Genomic DNA, 21,725 nt, shown 5'->3' on the forward strand with positions numbered 1-21,725 from the left:
TTGTCGGAGAAATGCATTTAAGGTGTCATATTATATTCTGCTGTGTAATGTATGTGTGAAGAATTTTTTGTCTTCTTCATGTAGTCTGTTACTTTAACATTTTTGTACAAAAGAAAGTGTCCTACATCTATTCAAAGTGGATCTCTGACAAGATATTGTATATAATATGTGTAAGTTATATTGTGTAAGTATTTATATAGTTTTTTTTTTTTTCATATGGTGCAACTCCTATCCTTATCTTGCTGGAATAGACTTGCCAAAGAAATACTCCTGCCATTGTATTCCATTATGTGTCTGGATCTGCGATTAACACTCATTGAATACTATCAGCATTATTTTGTTGAAGAAAATGTATTTTGAACCATATCATGATAGACTGATATCTTTTATTTTGTCGGGGGAGAGATAGAATTATTATGCCATTTGGTCGATCTGTTAATATTTTTGTCATACATTTGTCTCTTACAAATTGTATGTGCATATTTTACTTGTATACTTGTGTGCTTTATCTGCATTCCAACTTAACTTAACTGAACTTAACATTCTTGTTGTTCATTTATGGAAGTGAGAATTTTCATGTACGCTGACTTTGTTTTATAAAGTTAGAGCCACGTCTGCGTAATCTAATGTGTGTGATATTCAGGGACCTGCCACTTATTTGTTGTACGCAATGTATACCATTTGATATTCATGTCATAAACTTATGTTTACGAGTTAGATTTATTCTTTTTCTCCTTTTTATATAGTGTTGCTGTCAAACACCTTGTTTTTTAGTCTAGTTAAGTGGAGAGTGGTTGACAGATGATTGAAGATGGAATAAACGAAGAGAGTGAGGGAGAGAAAGAGAGAGAGAGTGAGGAGTGGTTGGAATAGTACGAGAAGATGTACAGTGTGTAGGGCTGGATCCACAGTTTTGAGAAAGGGGGTGGGGGATGCAGGTGTGGAGCTTTTGCATTTTTCATCAAAGAAATATTGCTTGGCAAAAATAGGGGGTGTACGCCACCCCCCCCCCCCCCCCCCGGGATCCTACCATGGTGTGCAGAGAGAGAGCGTGAGATTAAATACATGAAGACTGAAATAAGAATGAGAAGGATTCCAACAACAAAAAAACATTAAGAAGCAATCTCAAATGAAGGAAAATTTGATTAAACAAATTAAATATATCAATCAAAAGTAAATTTTAATCGAAAGATATATAGTGGTGAATTAGGGAGGGTATTTCAGGAGGACCCGTTTTTCATTAGTAATCATAGGGTGTGGGGGCATTGGGTTTTTTGCTTGTCGGATAATTTGAGCTGGGATATAGATCTAGTTCATAACAAAAATAAAATGAACTGACCCCCCCCCCCCCATCTCTTTCTTACTTTATTATGCTTAAAAACTTAAATCCTTCATGAATAGTTTATCCTTTTATTTGTGTGTGGAACCGTAATTACTTTGCCATGAAATAAACGGCGGCAATGAGATGTGCCATACGTCAACGTGACCCTATAGAACAGAGCTCGGAGCTAGAGCTAGACTTCGTTGGTACACACGAGCTGCCTACCATGAAAGTGGTTATATGGGACTAGACAATCGGTACTTCTGCTTATAAGAAAATACCTACTGAGATTTAAACTTTGAATTTACGATGAAATAAAAGAAAATTTGTCTTAAGATACAAATCAAGAAAGTAATTCGTTAAAAACTCTCTCAAAAGCGATATTTTAGAGGAAATCGAAACCGAATCGTTGCCGATGAAAATAACGTCAGTGAGTAAGCGGAGATAGACCAATCAGAAGATCGGATTTCATTCGCGGTTCCACGATCTAATCTAAACTAATTTGAAGGTGGACAAGGTGGGGGAAAAGCGTGCTCTTGACCCGATTAAACAAGAATCTTCATAAAAGTGAATATTTTTAGCTAGATTAATATATTTTTCACGGGAATAATGTTCAAATCCGCAGGCTCAGAGATTAATTGAAGGAAAAAATGGATTTTCCCTACACACAAATGAAATGTATTTCTTCGGTAAATTTACCAGTAGTTTTCGTCCATTTATTTAATTTTTAAAATTAAACAAAAATAATATTATGGCAGTTTCATCCTTACTCTTTATAAAAATGCTTAAATCTCAACAAATGGATACATTTTGACCGAGTTATAAGGATTTCTAAACACACGTTCAAATCGCCAGTACGGGGTCAAATTGAGGTCAACGCCGCAGAGAGTTCTATGAAAGAGGCGACTTTTTGCGGGCTTGCCGACTGACTGTAGAGTACAAAGTTACTCACTAACAATTTTTCCTAGTAGTTTCTTTTAGATTGGGACTCTTTGGGGAATAAGGGCACAAATTCATCAAAAGCAAACAAACTGCAACAACAAAAATCATGTTGAGACCACCATGCTCTGTGTATTTTTATATACCGTATGCAAGACAAGACATTGCACTGATGCACTCACTAACTTGTATTTCACAGAAATTGTTTATAGTAGCTTAACAGAAATTTTGAATTTCAATGGTTAATACTGAGTTTTAGTACTCAAAGCCAGCTTTCACATCTTCCCAATCGGCAACAAAAGACCTCACAATGCATGACAATTATCGATTGTTCATTTATAGAAATATATTAACTTGTGACAAATGCATAGTTCAAAAGAATCCCTATAATACCTTAGTCATGAAGTTAGAGCCTCTGTCACCACATTTTTACTATCAAATTACGAAACCTAATTCCAGAGCTTTGCTTTATCTACAATTTCCATGGAATGAAACATATTAGGCCTCAATTTAAACTTGATTGGACAATATTTCTACCCTCACCTTTCCATTTGGATATAGGGCATTGTTTTGTATTCAATCTGGATAGCCTGCCACCGCTTTCCAGATTTATTGGGTATAATTTACTTCAACAGGTACATAATTTTGTCACTGATATGTACAAAGATACAATAAACATGACAATTTGATGTACTGATAACTCAAACCATGACAGATGAACGACTTCCAATATGTAATATTTGACATTAATAACCTAAATAGATGTGCCAATGTCATAAATCTCACTCACACATTAAAAGGTGTGAGTCACACGTTTGTTGCATCGCTGTAGCACTCAGTTCAATTAGTATGACGCTTTGCAGTTATCAAATAAATAATAAATATGTTCAATATGTCACTGATATTGGATTAACTGTCAATATGTGATGCAGGTTTAATTACAAAAAAAGCTAGCTTTCATGCCCATAAAAGGCAATCAACGTTTTCATCTCGCTTTTCACACGATACCTTCCCACATCTAAACGCAAGTCACGTGCAGCCAAACACAGCCCCAATAAATTTGTGATATTAATATGTGGCCAGAGAGAATACAAAAGAGGCACTGGCGCTAGCCCCCTGTCTGACAGATGCCATTTAATTCTTGGATAAAATGATGATAATTGCTTTTCATCACTATCCAAGGATACCATGGTTCAGTGTACTTCTGCTGGTATACGATTTGTTGCTTATTTCAATTACGGGTCCAGTCATTTCTATGTTTCATATAAATTGATGACGAATACAGTTAAAGAACAAAAAATTAGAAAGCATGACAGATTAAAAAATGTAATTTCAATTGAATGAAAAATTCATTAATTTGAACTAGAGTGTAAAATGGAAGTTTGTGTACTTTTATTTCAAAAGTCCTTGAGATACTTTTCCCTTTTTTCAAGCCAATTATTTCCCCAATAACTGAAAATCTATAAAGGGTAGATGAACAAACTTGCAACTTTGCATGACATTATTGCTTCCTAAAATTTAATACATAATCCCATTTTGCTCTCAACATGAATGATTATGGTTTCAAGAACATGATCTGATATCACACTATCTAGTCCTACATACTACAGAGTGTTGCTGAAGCATTCAATACTTGCCTACCATCAAAGAAGTTAGGAGCAGTTATAGAAATAATAGGAGCAGTAAATTGAGCAAAGGCAAGTAGCAACAGTTACATGTCATTGTGAAAAACATAGCAATGTCTGTCCATCAGGAGGATCAACATGTAGTTTCTTGGTCTAATAGCTAGAGAAAATGATAGATTAAAAGGAGAAATTGTAAAGAATGACGCTAGTTCAGAAGTATCCAGACTTTGACACGTAACTCCGGCGTGGAGATACCCTACTAGAACATGCCAAAACATCAACTAAATCTTCATCAATTGTTCAAGTATTATGGTCATGATTTAAAACTTGTTATGTTTTAGTAGGGTAACTCCACGCCAGAGTTACGGGTCAAAGTCTGGATACACTTCTGAACTAGCGCCAAATGAAGGAAGACACAAAGAAAATGGCTTGACTAAAACCCCTTTTCTTTGTTCAGAAAGTCACAATCCTACCAGTGGGCAGTGTTTCCTGTATTTGTCCATCTCAAGGCTATGTTTATCTGCTCTTATAAATTTCCTCTTCTCATTCAACAAGCTAGCTGCTAAAATCACAGCATTCCTCAACTTTCTGTTTGTTTTTGCCAACCGTTTTATTATCATTCCATTCCCAAGCTTTGCATAGCTCTCGATCCCTTCCCCTCTCTCTCTCCCCCTATCCATCCTATATATCCACCTAGTCCCAGGTTCAGTCCCCTTCTATTCTACATCCAGACGCTTTGGACAATGGGTCCAAGGTTGTCTAAGCTAGCTCCATCTAGAATCCCATCAAATATTGAAAATTTGAAATATAGGTCCATTTACACCGCCCCTAAACCACATGGACTGCCATTTTTACACTACTGGGAACTCCCATTAAAACAGCCAGTGTTTGCTCATTCTGTTCTTAAAAAAAAAAAAAAAAAATTATTTGGGGGGGGGGGGGGGGGGGGGGGGGGTGAGCAGTGTGCATACGCGACTTGTCGCTGCTCTGCATGCAATCATATGGAAGCGTGGACACTCGCGTGGTCGAACACCAGAATCATTCACCAATATTTTGAGAACATTTACACGGCAAAAATCAGAGAATTACTGCCGGTGTTTCAAAAAGACCATTTGGGTTTTTTGTCATGTTTACAAATGGTTGCCTAGGAACTTTACACAAAACACAGGAATGTGAGAAAAACTTACGTTTTTAGCTTACAGTGTAAATGCTGCTTATATGTAAATTTTAACCCTTTTTGTTATAACATAGCAAATTTGTACTATACAGCTATGAATCCAATCCAAAAGAATAAGTTAGTATCAAATCCATTTCCTGAGATCCTTGCTCTTCTATCATATAATTGGCAACATGTAATATGTTTTGTACAGTTTCATTAAATAAGATGCTGGATTTAAATTTAATGCAAGATTGCTTTTATACAATATGGCAAACAACAGACAGGGACTCTTTTAAATTTTAAAGAAAAGATGTTGGTGATTAGGGCTGATACTAATCTTGATAATATTGTTCTGTTCCCTCTCGATCTAACAGAATATTTGAATAAAAATATAACCAGTTTCAGCAAACTTTGTTTCCCTTTATCACTGCTCATAATAACCATACCACTCCAAAGCCATAATTTTCCAAAAGGTCACATTTTCAATCCCACGATTAATCAAAGATTGTAATCATTTCTGACAGCTTAAATAGTTCCAATTAACACCCCATTAAAAGTTTACAAACATAGCATTCTTTTCAATTTCCATTCATTAAATTCAATAAATCTTATCAGAAGCAGGATCTAAACAGAGAGTGTTTTGTTGAACGGTCTCCAAACTTGTAGTTGTAGCCAACTCTTCTCAGAAATGCGGAGGTGGATGACTTTACTAGGGGCAGTGAACCTTGGACTGTATTGTGTGTAGAATTCAGCCTTCCTCTTTTATGCTTGGAGAACAAAATAGCACTTAATTTTAAAGAGAATTTCCCATATTATATAAATCTGTTTCTTTGAAGAAGAAGAAGAAGAAGAAGAAGAAGAAAAAGAAAAGGAGAACAATTTGATCAATTCATGTTTTCTTTGAATCTTACATTACAAAAACACAACAAAACTTGCTGATAAGGTTTGTTTCTCTTTTCAATGTATAGTTTAACATTCTGACATGATCATGAAAGGGTTCACATTAAATTTATTTTTTCAGGTTTTGGTATTAGAAGAACAAAACATTCTACAATTTTTAAGAATCAGAAGTTGAGAGATATTATCAAGATTTGGTAAGGAAGGATTAAATTTTTTAAATAAAGATTTTAAATTTCTATTCCAAACTGTGGTACAAACAACTCTTAAATCTTATACATCATCAAAAGTAAATAGGTATACTTTCACAGCACTTATATTACAACCATAAACCATGTTTTTCCCTCATCTTTTGGCCTGATTTTGACAGGTACTTTCTAAAATTAAGTAGTACCTTAACCAGAAAACAGCATAAAGCTACATGGCTATAAGGAACTAGCAGCTCTATGACAAGGCATTGTTTTTGTTCATGGCATGATCTCAAAAACTATGTTGTCTGTGGTTCTATTTTTGTTATTATAGTGCATTCCCTCAGCTTTACATTTTGAAAAACCACAAAATCACTTAGCATCTCCTTGAATACAGAGAGAAATGTGAGATTTCTTTCCTTACAAAAACATCCATGGAAACTTGTGAAAGAGTGTTGGGCGATTAGGCGTTGTATAATAGAAGCATTTAGTTCTAATGCATTCTGGGTGTAACAAGATTTTGAAAATTCACATCGGAACAATACGGGTCTACAAAAGAAAGCATCGAGGGCAAATCCTCCATATTTCATTACTCAGTTGCGAGGTGTCGAAATGCCGGATTAAATCACACTTTTCTAAAGCCGGAATGTGAATGAAACCTTCTAAAAAGAGTAGCTTTGGAGCGTTTGGGGGTAAAATCCATTGAAAAGTGTGTGGCTATTTTTAAGGGATACTAGAGTTTGAACAATCGCATGGATTGATCTGTCTGCTTTGGATAATCTCTCATGGAAATCTTTCCATAGGAGAAGTGCGTCTTTGTGCGACTTGCAGCATATCCAAAACACTTCACACAGACAATTTGCGTCAGAAAAACATCAAAACCCCCTTGACTATACACACTTAGGAATGAGAAGTGCCTTTGGGGAATATGTGCAGATTGTGGACAGAATAAATCTTTGAAAAAGAGCTGAAAATTTTCAAACATCTATTTCCCATCCGGTTCTGGTAAAACTGTGATAAACACATTTTTTGGCTACTCTTCCTGGTTTACACAAGGGGATAAGTAGTGTGTTGAGCAAATATTTGATGATCATATCATATCAATATTTACCACCAATTTTCACACTGAACATAATTTAGACTTAAGTCATGTTTCAAGTGAATTGGACTTTTGACCGGTAAAGTCAAATCTTGATGATAACAATTACATACAAAAACATGTTTTCCAGACAATCATAAGGTCTAGAAAAGCATAACAATGACAATTAATCTGTTTTGAAAATGAAATCGTCTTATCAGCTGAAGATACAGACATGTATATTTAATGAGATTTTGTCTGGAGATAGAAGGAATTAAAGAACAATGGTCTATATTTTGCAGCAAGGAGGTGTTGTCTTAAATTATTGCTACAATCATGGTCTTTTCATGAAGCATAGAAATGCTATCATAATCTGTTATGATTTCTATCCCTCTGTAAAAAAAAAAAAAATCTGATCTCTGGAGAAATGTTGTGATGTGGTACAAAAACCTTTTTGCTCGATGAATTTGACATACCTGTATTTATCATCAGCTCATTCCCCTCCTTCTCTCCCTTTCTTTCCATCTCTCTCTCTCTCTCTCTTTCTTTCTCTCCCTAATTATAACTACCCCCTCCTTCCCTCCCTTTCTTCCTCTCTCCTTCCTTCTCTCTGTCTGTCGGTACCCCATCCTCTCTGTCCCTGCCCTTATCCCCCCTCTTTTTCTCCTGGCTAGGCGCATCTTCTTTTAAATAGAGAAGGTGGTGAGGTGAATCTCCCCCATCACCCCTTCCTAAAGATATATACCTCATTTCTGCAATTTACATTCAGGGGATGTGCACTCGAATGACCTGTCAGGAGAACCTTTCATTTCCAAGGAATCCTCTCTACCACCACAAGAGCTCTGATACAGACTCCTCATACTATCCATACATCTCTCTATTCCAGCTGTTCCTCCGTGTGATCCTAACCAGTCCCATTACCAAGGTCATTATATCTAAGAAGCCATGTTCACATGAGAATCAATACACTTAAAAGTTTTTTTTTACCTGTGGTTTTAAACTTTAACTTAAACTTGAACCTGAAGCACAAAGCAAACGCACTCATGGTTTTGTAACTTTGAAATTACTCAAGCTTTAAACCATTGCTAATCTAATGTTAATGTGATAACTACCTGTAGGGGGAGGGGGGTCGTAATTCTAAAATTCTGAGTTATGTGCCGTGAGCACACAAATGACTTAAAGTAGTTTTGCAAACTGGTAGTTACAATAGTTATATATGCATTGCACCGTCATAACTTTAAACTTTAAAGCTAAAGACCAGTTATGGTCATGCTATTGCAATGTGAAAGAAACATGAAATCGATCAGAAAAGGTTGATCATCTAGCATAGACGTACTGCAAGGTTCTGGAATCATCAAAATGATAAGAAATTTGGCCAAGTCTTCATAAAGTTAGAAGCACTGTACACAGAAAGATGTATATGGGACTACACACACGTGCGTGACACGTGCGTGACACATGCATTTCATATCTCTCAACAGGCAAGAGATACACTAATTTACCAAATATATCAATTAGTAGGCGGATTCCCGTCAATTTTTTTATCATCATGTAATATTCAAAACATATTCTTTCACATGATTGGTAATAAAAGCTTCCATTTCATTTTTTGAAATTGGGGCATTTCCAATACTGGTCTTTATCTTTAAGTTACGGTAGTGATATCTAAAAGTTTAAAACCACAAGCTGAACTTCAAGTTAATGGCCTGGCCCGGCTTAGTTATAGTTCCAAACTAGTACCAACACCCATTGTTCCCATCTCATCGCTGTTAGAGGGTCATTGTTTAAAAATGTTGAGGAGTCCAAACCTTAAAGTTAAGTTTGAACTACCCAAGCACCGTGCGAACATAACTAATATCATATCTCCTAATGGCATTGTCAATAAATCTCCCAGGATGCACTTCAGGTAGAATCTGTCAATTTCAATTGGAGTAATTCCACCCCACAATGCCACCTCAGCTTGACTAATAAATAAATATAACACTTGACAGTCATTGGCCCACCAGGAGTTGATAATGGCACCATAACTGAAATTTTCGTTTTTTCTTTCTTTCTTTCCACAATAATGGCATCTGCAAGTGGCAAAAAGTCCATTAGTGATATTTCTTTGTAACATACCCCATAAAAATTCAATGTCAAAAAGTCCATTTGTACAATTTTTCTCTGATTTTACACTCCATGAAAAATTATTTTTCTTTCAAAGAAGAGCATGAGATTGAATATGATAAATACAGGGTTCAACCTGTTTCTTAGATCCCACTATAAATCATTTTTGTATTATGTGTAACCTCCATAAATCATAATTTTTACTCAATCAAATAGAATTACAGAAATGTATTCACAATTGAAATTGGATTAAATTTGCTCAAGTTGTGTTCATATTTGTATTTCTTTATTCTATATAGATATACATTTTCATATTCATTGTAATCCTATTTGTTTATATTGTCATTTTATCATCTGTCAAACATGGTCACAATTCAGCCATGCTGGTGTGAAGATATGTATGTTTCAATACATCTTAAATCTCTACACTACACTCTAAGAAAAAAGGGTGCAAAAAAGGGTGCAAAATAAGAGTTTGCACCCTTTACATAAAAATGAACCCTATTGAAGGAAAAGGGGTTAAAAAAAGGGTGCAATATAAGATTTTGCACCCTTCCAACAAAAATGAACCCTAACGACTAAAAAAGGGTGCAAAATAAAAGTTTGCATATTGCATGCATATTCATGATTACTGTCCACGTGTTCACTTAAAAATACATTTATCATATGATTTGTTAAGCAAATTATGACAATGCACATCAATTTTGTGATTTGTATTTTCCTTCGGCAATCATTAACCAATAGATTATTTTGTCTGATCATGTTACAATTATATTCACGTTTTAGCAATATATATATTGATTATATGATTACTAACCAAGAAACATCATGCATGTTTAATATGTATTTGTGTAAGAGCAAATGTCACGAGTATTCCTCGATGATGGGTGCAGGATTGCACCTTTTAAAGGGTGCAGGGTTGAACCCCTTAAGGTGCTGCTATTGTATCGGTTTGCACCCCTAAAGGAGCAGGATTGAACCATTAAGGGTACCCATGTCCCCTAAAAGGTTCAATCTGGCACCCTTTTAAAGGGTGCAGGATTTAACCCCTAAATGTGCTGCTATTGTTGCATCGGTTTGAACCCCTAAAGGTGCAGGATTGAACCATAAAGGGTACCCATGTCCCCTAAAAGGTTCAATCTGGCACCCTTTTAAAGTGTGCAAGATTGCACCTTTAAAAAGGGTGCAGGATTTAACCCCTAAAGGTGCTGCTATTGTTGCATCGGTTTGAACCCCTAAAGGTGCATAGTTGCACCATTTTTTCTTAGTGTGTAGTAATTACCATGGACACATGAGCATCCACAATCTGAGTCCCAAGTTCACATCCCCTTAGTTTTCAACCCAAATCTGTGTGAAGCCCTGCTTTATCCAGATATTTTTTTAAATTGATTTGAAAAAGTATGAAATATAACACAACAGATATAACTCAATAATGAGATATAAATTATAATGATCATATGCAAGAGAATCAATGGGGGGGGGGGGGTGGATCCAGAAAATGAACATCACTGCCCCCCCCCCCAAAAAAAAAAGTAGCCTTGCTTTAATGTTAACATGTTAACATGTTAAACAATGTTAAATCTGAGATACACGGCCCCACATGTTACCAATGTCTGTGATATGGTGTAATATTGAAGCCCTAAAAAAATCGCGCTTCAAAATGATCAAGAAGTGCCTCAAAAAAGTAAAAATCTTTGAGTGACCGGTTTTACCATACTCGTTTTCCCCATTAGACTGTAGTGTTATGAAAACCGTTCAGCGAACGGTTTTCAAAATTTGTAATTCCTATCATTAATATCTTGATAATCAAACAGGCGATCAGCTTGTAAAAGTCATGGAGTTCCTGACTGATCTAAAGGTTTATAATTATCATTGCATGAGCTAAATCAAGGATTATTTCTAAAGTATCTAAGACAAAGTTACTGGATCCCTTTAAAACAAAAAGCCTTATCCTTGCAGTCAGTTTTAGATATTGTTTAAAATAGATAGGAATATTCCAAAGATATTACACATGGAAGATGAGTAGAAACTCATTTACAGGCGAAAACAGCCATCAGACAGACAGACTTATGATCATTATGTGCAATGAAATGCACAGATATGCAGGCCATTATTCCCTACACGTAACATGACATCACAATGTCACTCACATTCCCGGAAAAATCATTGAAGTCCACAGCAACTTTAGGCAAAATCTCACAAAGCCTGCTTCAGAATAACATTGACCGAAAACCCTCATGAAGAATAAAAATGGTATTCAACTCACTTCTCCAGAAAAAAAATGTTGGTAGTTCAAGCAATTCGCGGATGGAATGTTTGTCTGTGTGGGATGTCCTGTTTGGGGAGGAGGTGTTTGGAGAGGATGAAATTACTCTCTGACCTTCTCATCAACTTGATGTCAAATTTCAGAGAGAATTGCTTCCTTTCCATGACAGCGGTAAATCAGTGGAGAAGAGAGAGGAGAGAGAGGAGAGGGAGGAGATGATGGGTGCTTGACTTTGGTTCTTCAAATGTGACTTCCAACCATTAGACGAAATAGTGACTGAAAGCATGGAGAAAGCAACTATGAAACTATTATTCATGTGGGCCATGGATAACCATAAATAATGGCAGCGACAAAACCACACAAAAATCCTCTTTAAATGCTCTGATAAAACTGGGCTTACTCAGATCATTTTTATCATCTCTTCTCTTCATCTCTTAAAAGGAATGTATGTATAATAAATATGAAAACCTTGTTTTCTACAACAAATCACACATGTAAGTCATTTGTGAATCTTCTAAATGGTACAATTATAATTTCCATCGGAACATTTTCATATTTGTTTATTCTGCCATGGTTCATTCATGTGTAGCTCCATCCTCTCTCATCTAGCCTTGTTCAAGGCAGAAGTGATTTTCCCCACTCTCAATGAAAATACGTTGAGCAGAATTATGGCAAGCCTATGTGATGTAGAATATTATACCATCCCACCAATGTTTCTCTCAAAGAAGTACAGAAGAGACAGACACGAAAGGGAAAAATCTTACTGCTCCAGCCTCAGGTACACTGAACTTCATGGAGAGCGGAAACTCCATTTTAACACCAATATATCATTAAACCAATGTTTCTCTCAAACAAGCACAGGAGAGACAGAAAGAAAGAAAAAAAGGAAGAGATTTGCTACTTTTTACATACTCACTCAACCTCATCTTCATCAAGACGGATAAACTCCATTTTCCTGGATGCCAGACTACCCTGTACCCTACCACTCCTCATCCACTTCTCTATTTTAGGGGTAACGCATCTTCCCCTTTATTCACCCTCCTATATGTGACACATTTCAATCATTGACCTTTAAACACCCACCATGCCCTACTTAGATCCTATTAAGAGAAACTCCTTCCTGGTTTAATACAAGATTCCATTGAGGGGCATCGTACTATTACCCAAGTACGGGCCGCACTTTGATGAGAAGGAACCCCCATCTTGAATGCAAATTGAAGGCAGGATCGACGGGCTGATCCGTTCTGATACCTTCAATTTATTTTACAGGTTGTAAGTGACTGGGTTAACAATCTGTGTTTCCATGGTTACTACACAAGACCTGCAACAGCTGGTTATATCATTCGTGTTAATGTTGGGAATAAAATGCCATACATGCAGCACACACAGGATATTTCAATATTATGTTCAATTTTAAGTTTGTTTGTTCATAAACTGAAAGCATGTTTCCATTCATTATTTTGCATGCAGCATTGACGAAATCTCCTTCTTTTCAAGAAATGCAATTTCCTTCCAAGAATTACAATGAGTACACAAGTATCAATAACAACAATGTTAGTTCCCATGTTACAATTACCACACTAGATTGAGCAGTTTCAAAGAACTTCTTTTCAACATTGTTTTGCATGACTCACATTTTTCCACTGGCAGCCAAAGTCAAAACTTCTCAGAAACGGGGTTTTGAAGTTTTTGATTGCATCAGGTGTCAGTAGGGTCATTCCGAAAGTGAGAGGTGTTAATAGACAGTAAAAGAGAGAAGAAAGGGGCAAAGAAAAGGAGATGGGGAGAAGAAAATAAATAGAGACAGATAGGGGAAGACATTGTGAAATGGGAAAAAAGAGAGAAAGAAAGGAGGGTAGAAAGAGAGAAAGAAAGGAGGGTAGAAAGAAAGATGGAGAGTAGAAAGAAAGATGGAGAGTAAAAAGAAAGATAGAGAGAGAGAAAGAAAAAAAGGAGGAAGAAAAAAAAAGTTTTACAAAAACTAGAGAAACAGAGAGAACAAGAGAGAGAGAGAGAGAGAGAGAGAGATAGAAAGGGGAGAACTAAAAAGGGGAATAATGGGTGTGGGGAGGGGGGGGGGGGGGGCAAGGAGGTTGATGTATGATGCATAAGCAGTTACTAACACTTTGACCTTCATAACTCCATACAAATTTAAATCTAAATCCTCATCATCTACATCATGGTGGGAAAGTAAAAGATTGTTTATAAAGCCGAACTTGGCTGATGATATTCTACAGATCCTTCCCACACCCTCCACCTAACCCCTCTTCTTTAGTAGCGATAAACTTTAAAGAGGGCTTCAGGCATTTGCAAGGTCAAATTCAGACCAAGAAGTTGTGTTGGCCACCCTTTCCTAACCTACATCTGTATTTGACCCCACTACCCCCATCGAAAGTTATTTCTTGGGGGAAAAAAAGGAGAAATTCTTCAGGATTCTATATATTCTGCAGAAAATGTAATCTAAAGCTGCTTTTACACTGCAAATTTTTTTTAAATCGTGTTTGGGATGTGTAAATGGGCCTAAGGTCAAAAATTTATACCAAAAAGTTACACCGGCCACCCTTTGGACAATTCGAATTTACAACCTCTAAGTAACATACGTCTGTATTTGACCCCCCACCGAAAGTTCTTGTATCAAGAAATATCTTTGGCATTGCCCTATTTATTCTGGAGTACAATTCATCTAAGGTTCAAGATAGGGGGCAAACAGTTACAAAATGGTTGTGCCCCTTTCAAATTCTCTTCTCTATTTCCTTTTATTCATGCTCCACACCGACCTTCCCCCTGTCATCTACTATTAACTTCTTCTTTTCAGGCTGTTATTTACTCTAAGTTGACAAAGCTATATTCTTTGATTTTGAAACAAAGTGGATAGTTTCCATTTCCAAAGCATAGGTATTACTCAGGTTGTGACACTTTCAATTATATTCAGATTTAGGGAATGCAATTACAAATTGACAGTTTTATTTTCAAAATTAATTGAAGGGGTCATTCTTGTTCTGCTCTTTACCTCTTCACTTTGCAGTTTCTTGTGATTTACCAATTTGGAATGGATTTTTACTCCATACAACAAATAATTTCTCTTATCCATGGTATCAAAAAGTCTTAGAACTGGGAAGGGGGAGGAAGGAGGGGGTATATACCCATTTTTTTTTTATCCTTTCCCTTGCCTCTAGTACCCTTCTTATTGTAGTTATACATATAGGGGCATTTGGGAGGGGGCTGAAATGCTCTTACGACTCCTTGGCTATATCCTATTTTCTCCCAATCATCCCTTTTCCCCTCTATAAGGGGGTTTCAGAGGAAGCTAAATGCCCCTATCACCCCCTGGCTACGCCCTTGGCACCTCAAGATGATCCAAAAAAGGTAGTCACAGGTGGAATCCTCAATCAAAATGGATAAGAAGCGCTACTCTCGATAGCGAATAAACGTCCAGATGAGCGATGGAGAGAGATATTAACCCCATGACCCTCGGTAGCTAATTGCATGGTTGTGGCTCTCGGTGCTCAATTATCCAGAACAGAAAAGGAACATGGGCATTTTTCTTGATCTCCGATGAAATATTTACACAGAACAAAGCCTATTAGATGAGAGGGTATGAGAAAAGTTCTTTCTCTGAAAGTCAAAACCATGATTTTGGATCAACAGGTATTGTCACACATCATTATTTGACTGATTTATATTTTGCTAGAAATTCAGAGCTCTAATAGTTCTCACCCTACCCCTAATCGATATCATAACTTTGCTAATGACCAGTGTTTTGGTGGCTTGACATTATGATTGAATTATGGATATGAATTATAAATAAATAACCCAAGTAGAGTGCTCAATAACTTAACAAAAGCCCTTCAAAAGGATAATGCAATTACGCCTACATGATTACCGAAATCACATTTTTACGATCAATCATCATCATGATCACATCACAATATCCATCACAACCCTGCCTTTGATAGCTAGATCATCAACAACATCATCATGTAAGTCATCAGCATTCCTACAAGGCTAGCCCATGATTATCATCATTAGGCAATATAGGGCTCAGAGGATGGCACCGGGAGGTCCTGGGACCTCGGCTCAGTATAATGTTGATGTACTACATGTTGATGCGCATTTGTAAGGCATTGATCCTCGACTACAGAGGCGATTCGTTTGGACACACGATCGAAGCCGAAGGTGTCCTTCTTGCTTCCATGGGTTTGCTATCTTAGAAGTTCCGTAATGAGACATAAACTCAGAAATTAATCTTCTCCAGCATTATAAAATATATTTCCTGTTTTCATCATCATCATCACCACTACCACCACTACCACCACCACCCCCACCCCCCAACCACCACCACCACCGCCGCCGCCGCCGCCGCCGCCGCCGCCGCCGCCGCCGCCGCCGCCGCCGCCGCCGCCGCCACCACCGCCACCACCACCACCACCACCACCACCACCACCACCACCACCACCACCACCACCACCACCACCACCCCCACCACCACCACCACCACCACCATCATTATCACCACCATCAAATGAGACTTACCACATGAGTAAAGCACAATGAGGTATTTATGTGTGTCTTCTGGACAGGGATCGCCAAAGATCTTGCTACCAGCCTTGACAGCACAGTGCCGTCTCCCATGGCAACGCTGCATCATCTGTGCTAAGGCATCATCTGTTTGGCATTCTGGAAGAAAGCATCAGAGAGCATCCATGAAGTGAATGTGAAAAGGGTAATAATATGAAGACATTCTCTATAACATGCCACATAATGTACCATATGTATGAAGAACTTTAAACATTAATACACAGAGAAAAATGTGTATTTGTACCACTCCATCAAAAAAAAAGGAGGGAGAGAGGCTTAAGGGAGGAAGGGAGGGAGGAAGGGAGGGAGGAAGGGAGGGAGGAAGGGAGGGAGGAAGGGAGGGAGGAAGGGAGGGAGGAAGGGAGGGAGGAAGGGAGGGAGGAAGAGGGAGGGAGGAAGAGGGAGGGACAGGGGGAAGAGAAAGGATGAGAGGGGAAGAGGAAGGATGAGAGGGGAAGAGGAAGGATGAAAGGGGCAGGGATATAGGGGAAGGGAGAGAGGGAAAGATGGAGAGAGAGAGATGGAAAGATGGAGAGAGAGAGAGAGAGAGAGAGAGAGAGAGAGATGGAGAAATTAAGACAAACAGGGAGAGGCACAGTGCTAGGGACATGAAAGACAGAGGGTGAATGGAGAACTAGATAAATGGATGATTGAGTAAGAGAAGAAGGGGCAGAGTGGAGAGAAAGAGAGATAGAGAATTGAAGAGGGGGAAGGGGGAGGGAGATACCATCACAATCAATACAACAGACATTGATGATCCCCTTTCCAGCTTCGCAATGCCAAGCCTAATATGGTCTAGGACTACTGTCCACAAGAGAGAGAGGTATAGCCCCTTCAGCCAAGCTCATGGTCAATGGTTGTAACAGACAGACAAACAGACCATTATCATTAGGTCAGGAATGATATAATGAGCGTCCAATCCATGCAAACGCCAAGTCCAAAGCTGGAATTTCAGAAAATATTTTAACGAGCTTGAAACCTGCCTTGGTTAGTTGAATATTGATTTTTGTTCTTCAACTATGATACAGTTTGTTTGAAAAGGAAGATGTAAAACAATGTGAAGAAAAAAAAAGAAAAAAGAAAAAATACTTTTGGTAGAGGTGTTCTAAAACTATGTATTAAATTCAAGGATATGCACTAACTTTTATCTTTGTCTAATAATTTAGGTAGCCGTTGGTTTTGTTTTCAAGAAGAATGCATCTTTGCTTCAACTTCCTCTTGCCTAAACAATCCTATTCTAATCAAGTCTAGATTTCGAGTTCAAACAGAATTTTAGTGTCTCTGTTAAATTTACGCCTGTAATTCAAAAAGCGGTTGCTTTTCCAAATTTGCCTAAATATTATCAAAATGAAATGACTTCCCTTATACGCTTCGCATACATTTTGCCTAACATGTGTTGATGCAAGTCACATTTTCTTCAGTATCGTTGCAAAAATTACATTAGCTTGCCCTTTGGCCATAGGCAAAAGCTAAATTTCTCATGAGCATTTAGAAAGAACATTCAAACATCGCTGTATTTATGCGATTCCAGATTTTGTATTCATAGTCCCATCCTATGGGATTGAGCGTGGGGAATAAACCAATCATGCTTCATCAACATTCGTAATCCACCGAGATACCTTGAAATGTTATCATGTTTGGAGTTAAAGGGTGTCTGACATTTTGTTCGTGACAAAAATGAAATTCTTAGGAATCAGTCAAATCAACCCTGAATGATAATGATTACCATTGATAGTAGAATATAATTTGCCAAACAGATTTGATTCAAAATATATGAAACAAATGAGATATGAGCAAAGACAGATGAGAAGCCAGGGCCCTGCTGTTTCATAAAACCTATGATCAATAACAAGATACAATCATTCTTATAAGCTACTGAAATCTTTACATTTGCTTGGCTATCATATGAGCAGATATGTCATAGATCTGGGGCAGTTATTATTGATAAGCTTTTTATGAAACAGGGCTATGGATGTTGGCACTATCATACAAAAAATGTACATATTCAAATGTGAATACAGTCAAGACATGACAATATTAATCGCAGCCACTTTTTCAAAATATCATCTCACAGGCAATTTTAAATGCCCTACTGGACATATTGCCCATAGAATTTATGTCATTGTAATATTCCCACATTTCAATATCTTCATTTTTGGTTATTTTGATCACAATTACCTCTCCAAAGAAACCAATTTGATACATAAGAGAACAAATTTAAAGAAATCTAAAATTGAAATTTCCATTTATATAACTTAATGATTACCTTTAAGAACACACTCTGTGACGAGAGTAATGACCTGCATCGACAAGCATCATTACTGCCATAAGCAATCACTGCCGAAGCCAAGTTCATTACTCAAATACAGAAGTTGCCAATTTGCCTTGTCTATTGATGAGGAATTTTTCACATTCCGTCTTTCTGAGGAATAAATAACTTTAACCTTGCACTGACAAATCAATTCTGACAAGTTCAGAAAATGTGTTTTCCCCTGTGTCAAATATTACTTTGTTTGCTAGATTGCTTGTTCATATGCATAATTTGATTATTTTCCTCATCAAAAATGACTGATGGTGATTATGGTTAGCTGTAATGGAATTGCTACAGTGGAAGGTTAAACAAGACAACTTATTGTCTGCTCCTCCCATCATCCCACCCCTTCGCTCCCCCTCGCTCTCTCTTCATGTCTTCCTGTATCTCTGACTAACTTCAATTGGTTTTTGTCTTTCTGTATCTCTGACTAACTTTGGTTTGTTTTTGTCTTCCTGTATCTCTGACTAACTTTGGTTTGTTTTTGTCTTCCTGTATCTCTGACTAACTTTGGTTTGTTTTTGTCTTCCTGTATCTCTGAGTAACTTTGGTTTGTTTTGTCTTCCTGTATCTCTGACTAACTTTGGTTTGTTTTTGTCTTCCTGTATCTCTGACTAACTTTGGTTTGTTTTTGTCTTCCTGTATCTCTGACTAACTTTGGTTTGTTTTTGTCTTCCTGTATCTCTGACTAACTTTGGTTTGTTTTTGTCTTCCTGTATCTCTGACTAACTTTGGTTTGTTTTGTCTTCCATCCTCTTCTCCCCTGCCCCTTCCTCATATCTGCTCCTCTCCCCCTCCATCTCCCTGTCCTCTCTATCTCTCACTCAAGCTTTCTAACTCTAACTCACTCTCTATGATATCTCTTTCTCTATCTCTATCTCTCTAATTTCTCTTACTAGAATCAGTCTTTCTGGAGAAGTGCATGTTTCATTTTGTATTGATATACTTATTCTTATACACTGAAAGTAGCCAATGAGATGCCATAAACTTGGAATCTGAAATGTAGAGTATTCGAAGTTGAAAAAAAAATCAGTTGCCATAGGTGCTTCTGTTTTTTTACCATGAGACATAATGGAAGATTTTACTTTGATTGATTATTAAGAATAATTCATAAAAATCACACTCTCTAAGATACTAAATTTATTGAACTAACAAGAAGGGGGAGGTTAACAATATTATGCTGCTCTGGCAAAAGGAATTAATATATTATTTAGATAATACTAAAACTTCATCTCAAATAGGGCTACAATTAATTAATCAATTAGTTGATAGCAGAAATAAAACAATGAAAAAACATACGTTATAAACAAAAATCTAATGCAATCCGAAATATATTTGATAGAGCGCTTTTCCTTGCAGTTGCAAAGCACTGCACACATTCATCCACATGTTTGGGTCACTTAAACAATTACATATCACTCCAGAATAGACCAGGCAAGTCAAAACTGGATAGAAAGGAAAACAAGAAAGAAAGAAAGAAAAATGAATTACATGGATGACTATACATGCATGTATGACAAGATAGGAGAACGAAATGGAGAAGAAATATGGACAGAGAAAGATAGGGCCATGTAGGGAAATAGGATTATGAAAAGCACTTACAGTAAACCTTAACCTTGGCTGTTTGCATACACAATAACCACTTCCAATACTATTTTTGATCACAGGTGCATTACGGGGGCCCTACCAGCCTGCAAACCCCTCCCCCACTCCCTTGAAATCCAAATGGCATATTGTAAGTACATAAACTAACCCATATAATATGTCCCCTTCCCCTTTACCCCACAAAAGGCACCTCAAATTATGAAAAACTTTTGGAGTAAAAAGGTATCCCCTAAAATCACACCCCCATAATTTGCTTGCTCATCAATAATTTTCAGAATCCTGCCCCCTCCCCCCCCCCCTCCCCCCCCCCCTCCCATTTCAACACATCCTGGATCTACCTCTGTATTTAATAATCTATTTATTACATGACTACTGCATGGATGTATCCCCTAAAGTCTCTCTTACATGTAATTGTATCCTAGCAGGATAGCATCCCTTTTGTACTTTCCGACAGGCACGTTTAAGTTCGACTGCAGACTTGAATTCTATTATACCTAATACTAAGCCAATTACTGAGCACTTGCAAGAGAGAGTGTTTTTCATGTGGGCTAAACTGGCTCAAAATACTCACCGTGAAGTGTAGGCAGGTAGTGTTATCATTCTAAATAAGTGTAACATATTTCATACAGATCGATAAGCAAAATTGCATGAGAAGAAAGAATTGTAGTTTGGGAATTCCAAAATTGAATAGAGAAATGCATCCTCTCTCTAAAAAGTATGGCACCTGACATATTCCTCAATTTAATTTGTATTTGATATCTTGAGAGTGTTGAAATCTTCCATTACCTATACAATATCAAAGAAATTTCTGGAGAAAAAAAATTAATAGTAGCACGATTGACAGGAGAGTGGCAAAACTTTTATTTGTTCTCCAGAGTTTTGGGGCACCGGAATCGTAGCTGTAGGTATGCATGTAACGAGAGCCTTTCTCTGTGCATTCAAAATTCAGCTACTTTCACACAAATTAAACTTTACAGCAGATAAGTGGTGCAAACAACACATTTTCAAGAAATACCAGCAAAATATGACAGAAATTTTCATAACTCGGGAGTAGTTTGTGGGACACATCGTTTCTGAGTTTCTGAATTCATTTTTAAATTTTGTTTTGCCTTGAACTACAAAGCAGAAGGAAATTTAATCCTGTAGGCAAACAGTGAGGTGTCAACGTATATAGTCCCAGTAGATAATACATACAGTCCACAATAAGTTACATGTGTATGATTTTGAACTTATAGGAGATTTGCTAACAACAAATTAGTTGTCATTTTGGGCTCCATTTTCTTTTGGCTTCTCATCTTCTCAGAGACAAGACTCCCTCCAGTGTAAATGGGGGTACCCTGGGTTTTGCCCGTCTCTGCTCACCGTCACTTCCGTCCCTGCATCCCAAGGCAATACCACCGTCCATTCTCTCATCCTCAATCTATACATCTTCTCAAACAGTGGAATCATTTTGGATGTGAATTGGACTACTGCGGGTTTTGCCAGACTACACTCAACATTACTTTTACATCCCCCATCGTTGAGGTAGATAGTGGTGGTTATTTTACCTGACTGCTAAGAAAGCACAAATGCGTGTTAGTAAGCAACCATAAGGCTGACGGCTTTAGGTCCTCTCCGAGGGACCTGGTAATTCCTGAGGATTAATGCCTTAC

General features: G+C 37.3%; 1 protein-coding gene across 1 annotated transcript in view; it reads right to left on the minus strand.

The window, feature by feature from the left end:
* LOC100889435 (protein eva-1 homolog C) overlaps positions 1–21,725 on the minus strand; it is a 35,662-nt gene that overhangs the window by 2,156 nt on the left and 11,781 nt on the right. The window contains exon 4 of the mRNA XM_030994239.1: positions 16,093–16,256. Coding sequence (XP_030850099.1) covers positions 16,093–16,256 — 164 coding nt within the window. The remainder of the gene's footprint in view (positions 1–16,092; positions 16,257–21,725) is intronic.

Source organism: Strongylocentrotus purpuratus, unplaced genomic scaffold (genome assembly GCF_000002235.5).
Source record: "Strongylocentrotus purpuratus isolate Spur 01 unplaced genomic scaffold, Spur_5.0 spur5_scaffold_21, whole genome shotgun sequence".
NCBI classification, from domain to species: domain Eukaryota; kingdom Metazoa; phylum Echinodermata; class Echinoidea; order Camarodonta; family Strongylocentrotidae; genus Strongylocentrotus; species Strongylocentrotus purpuratus.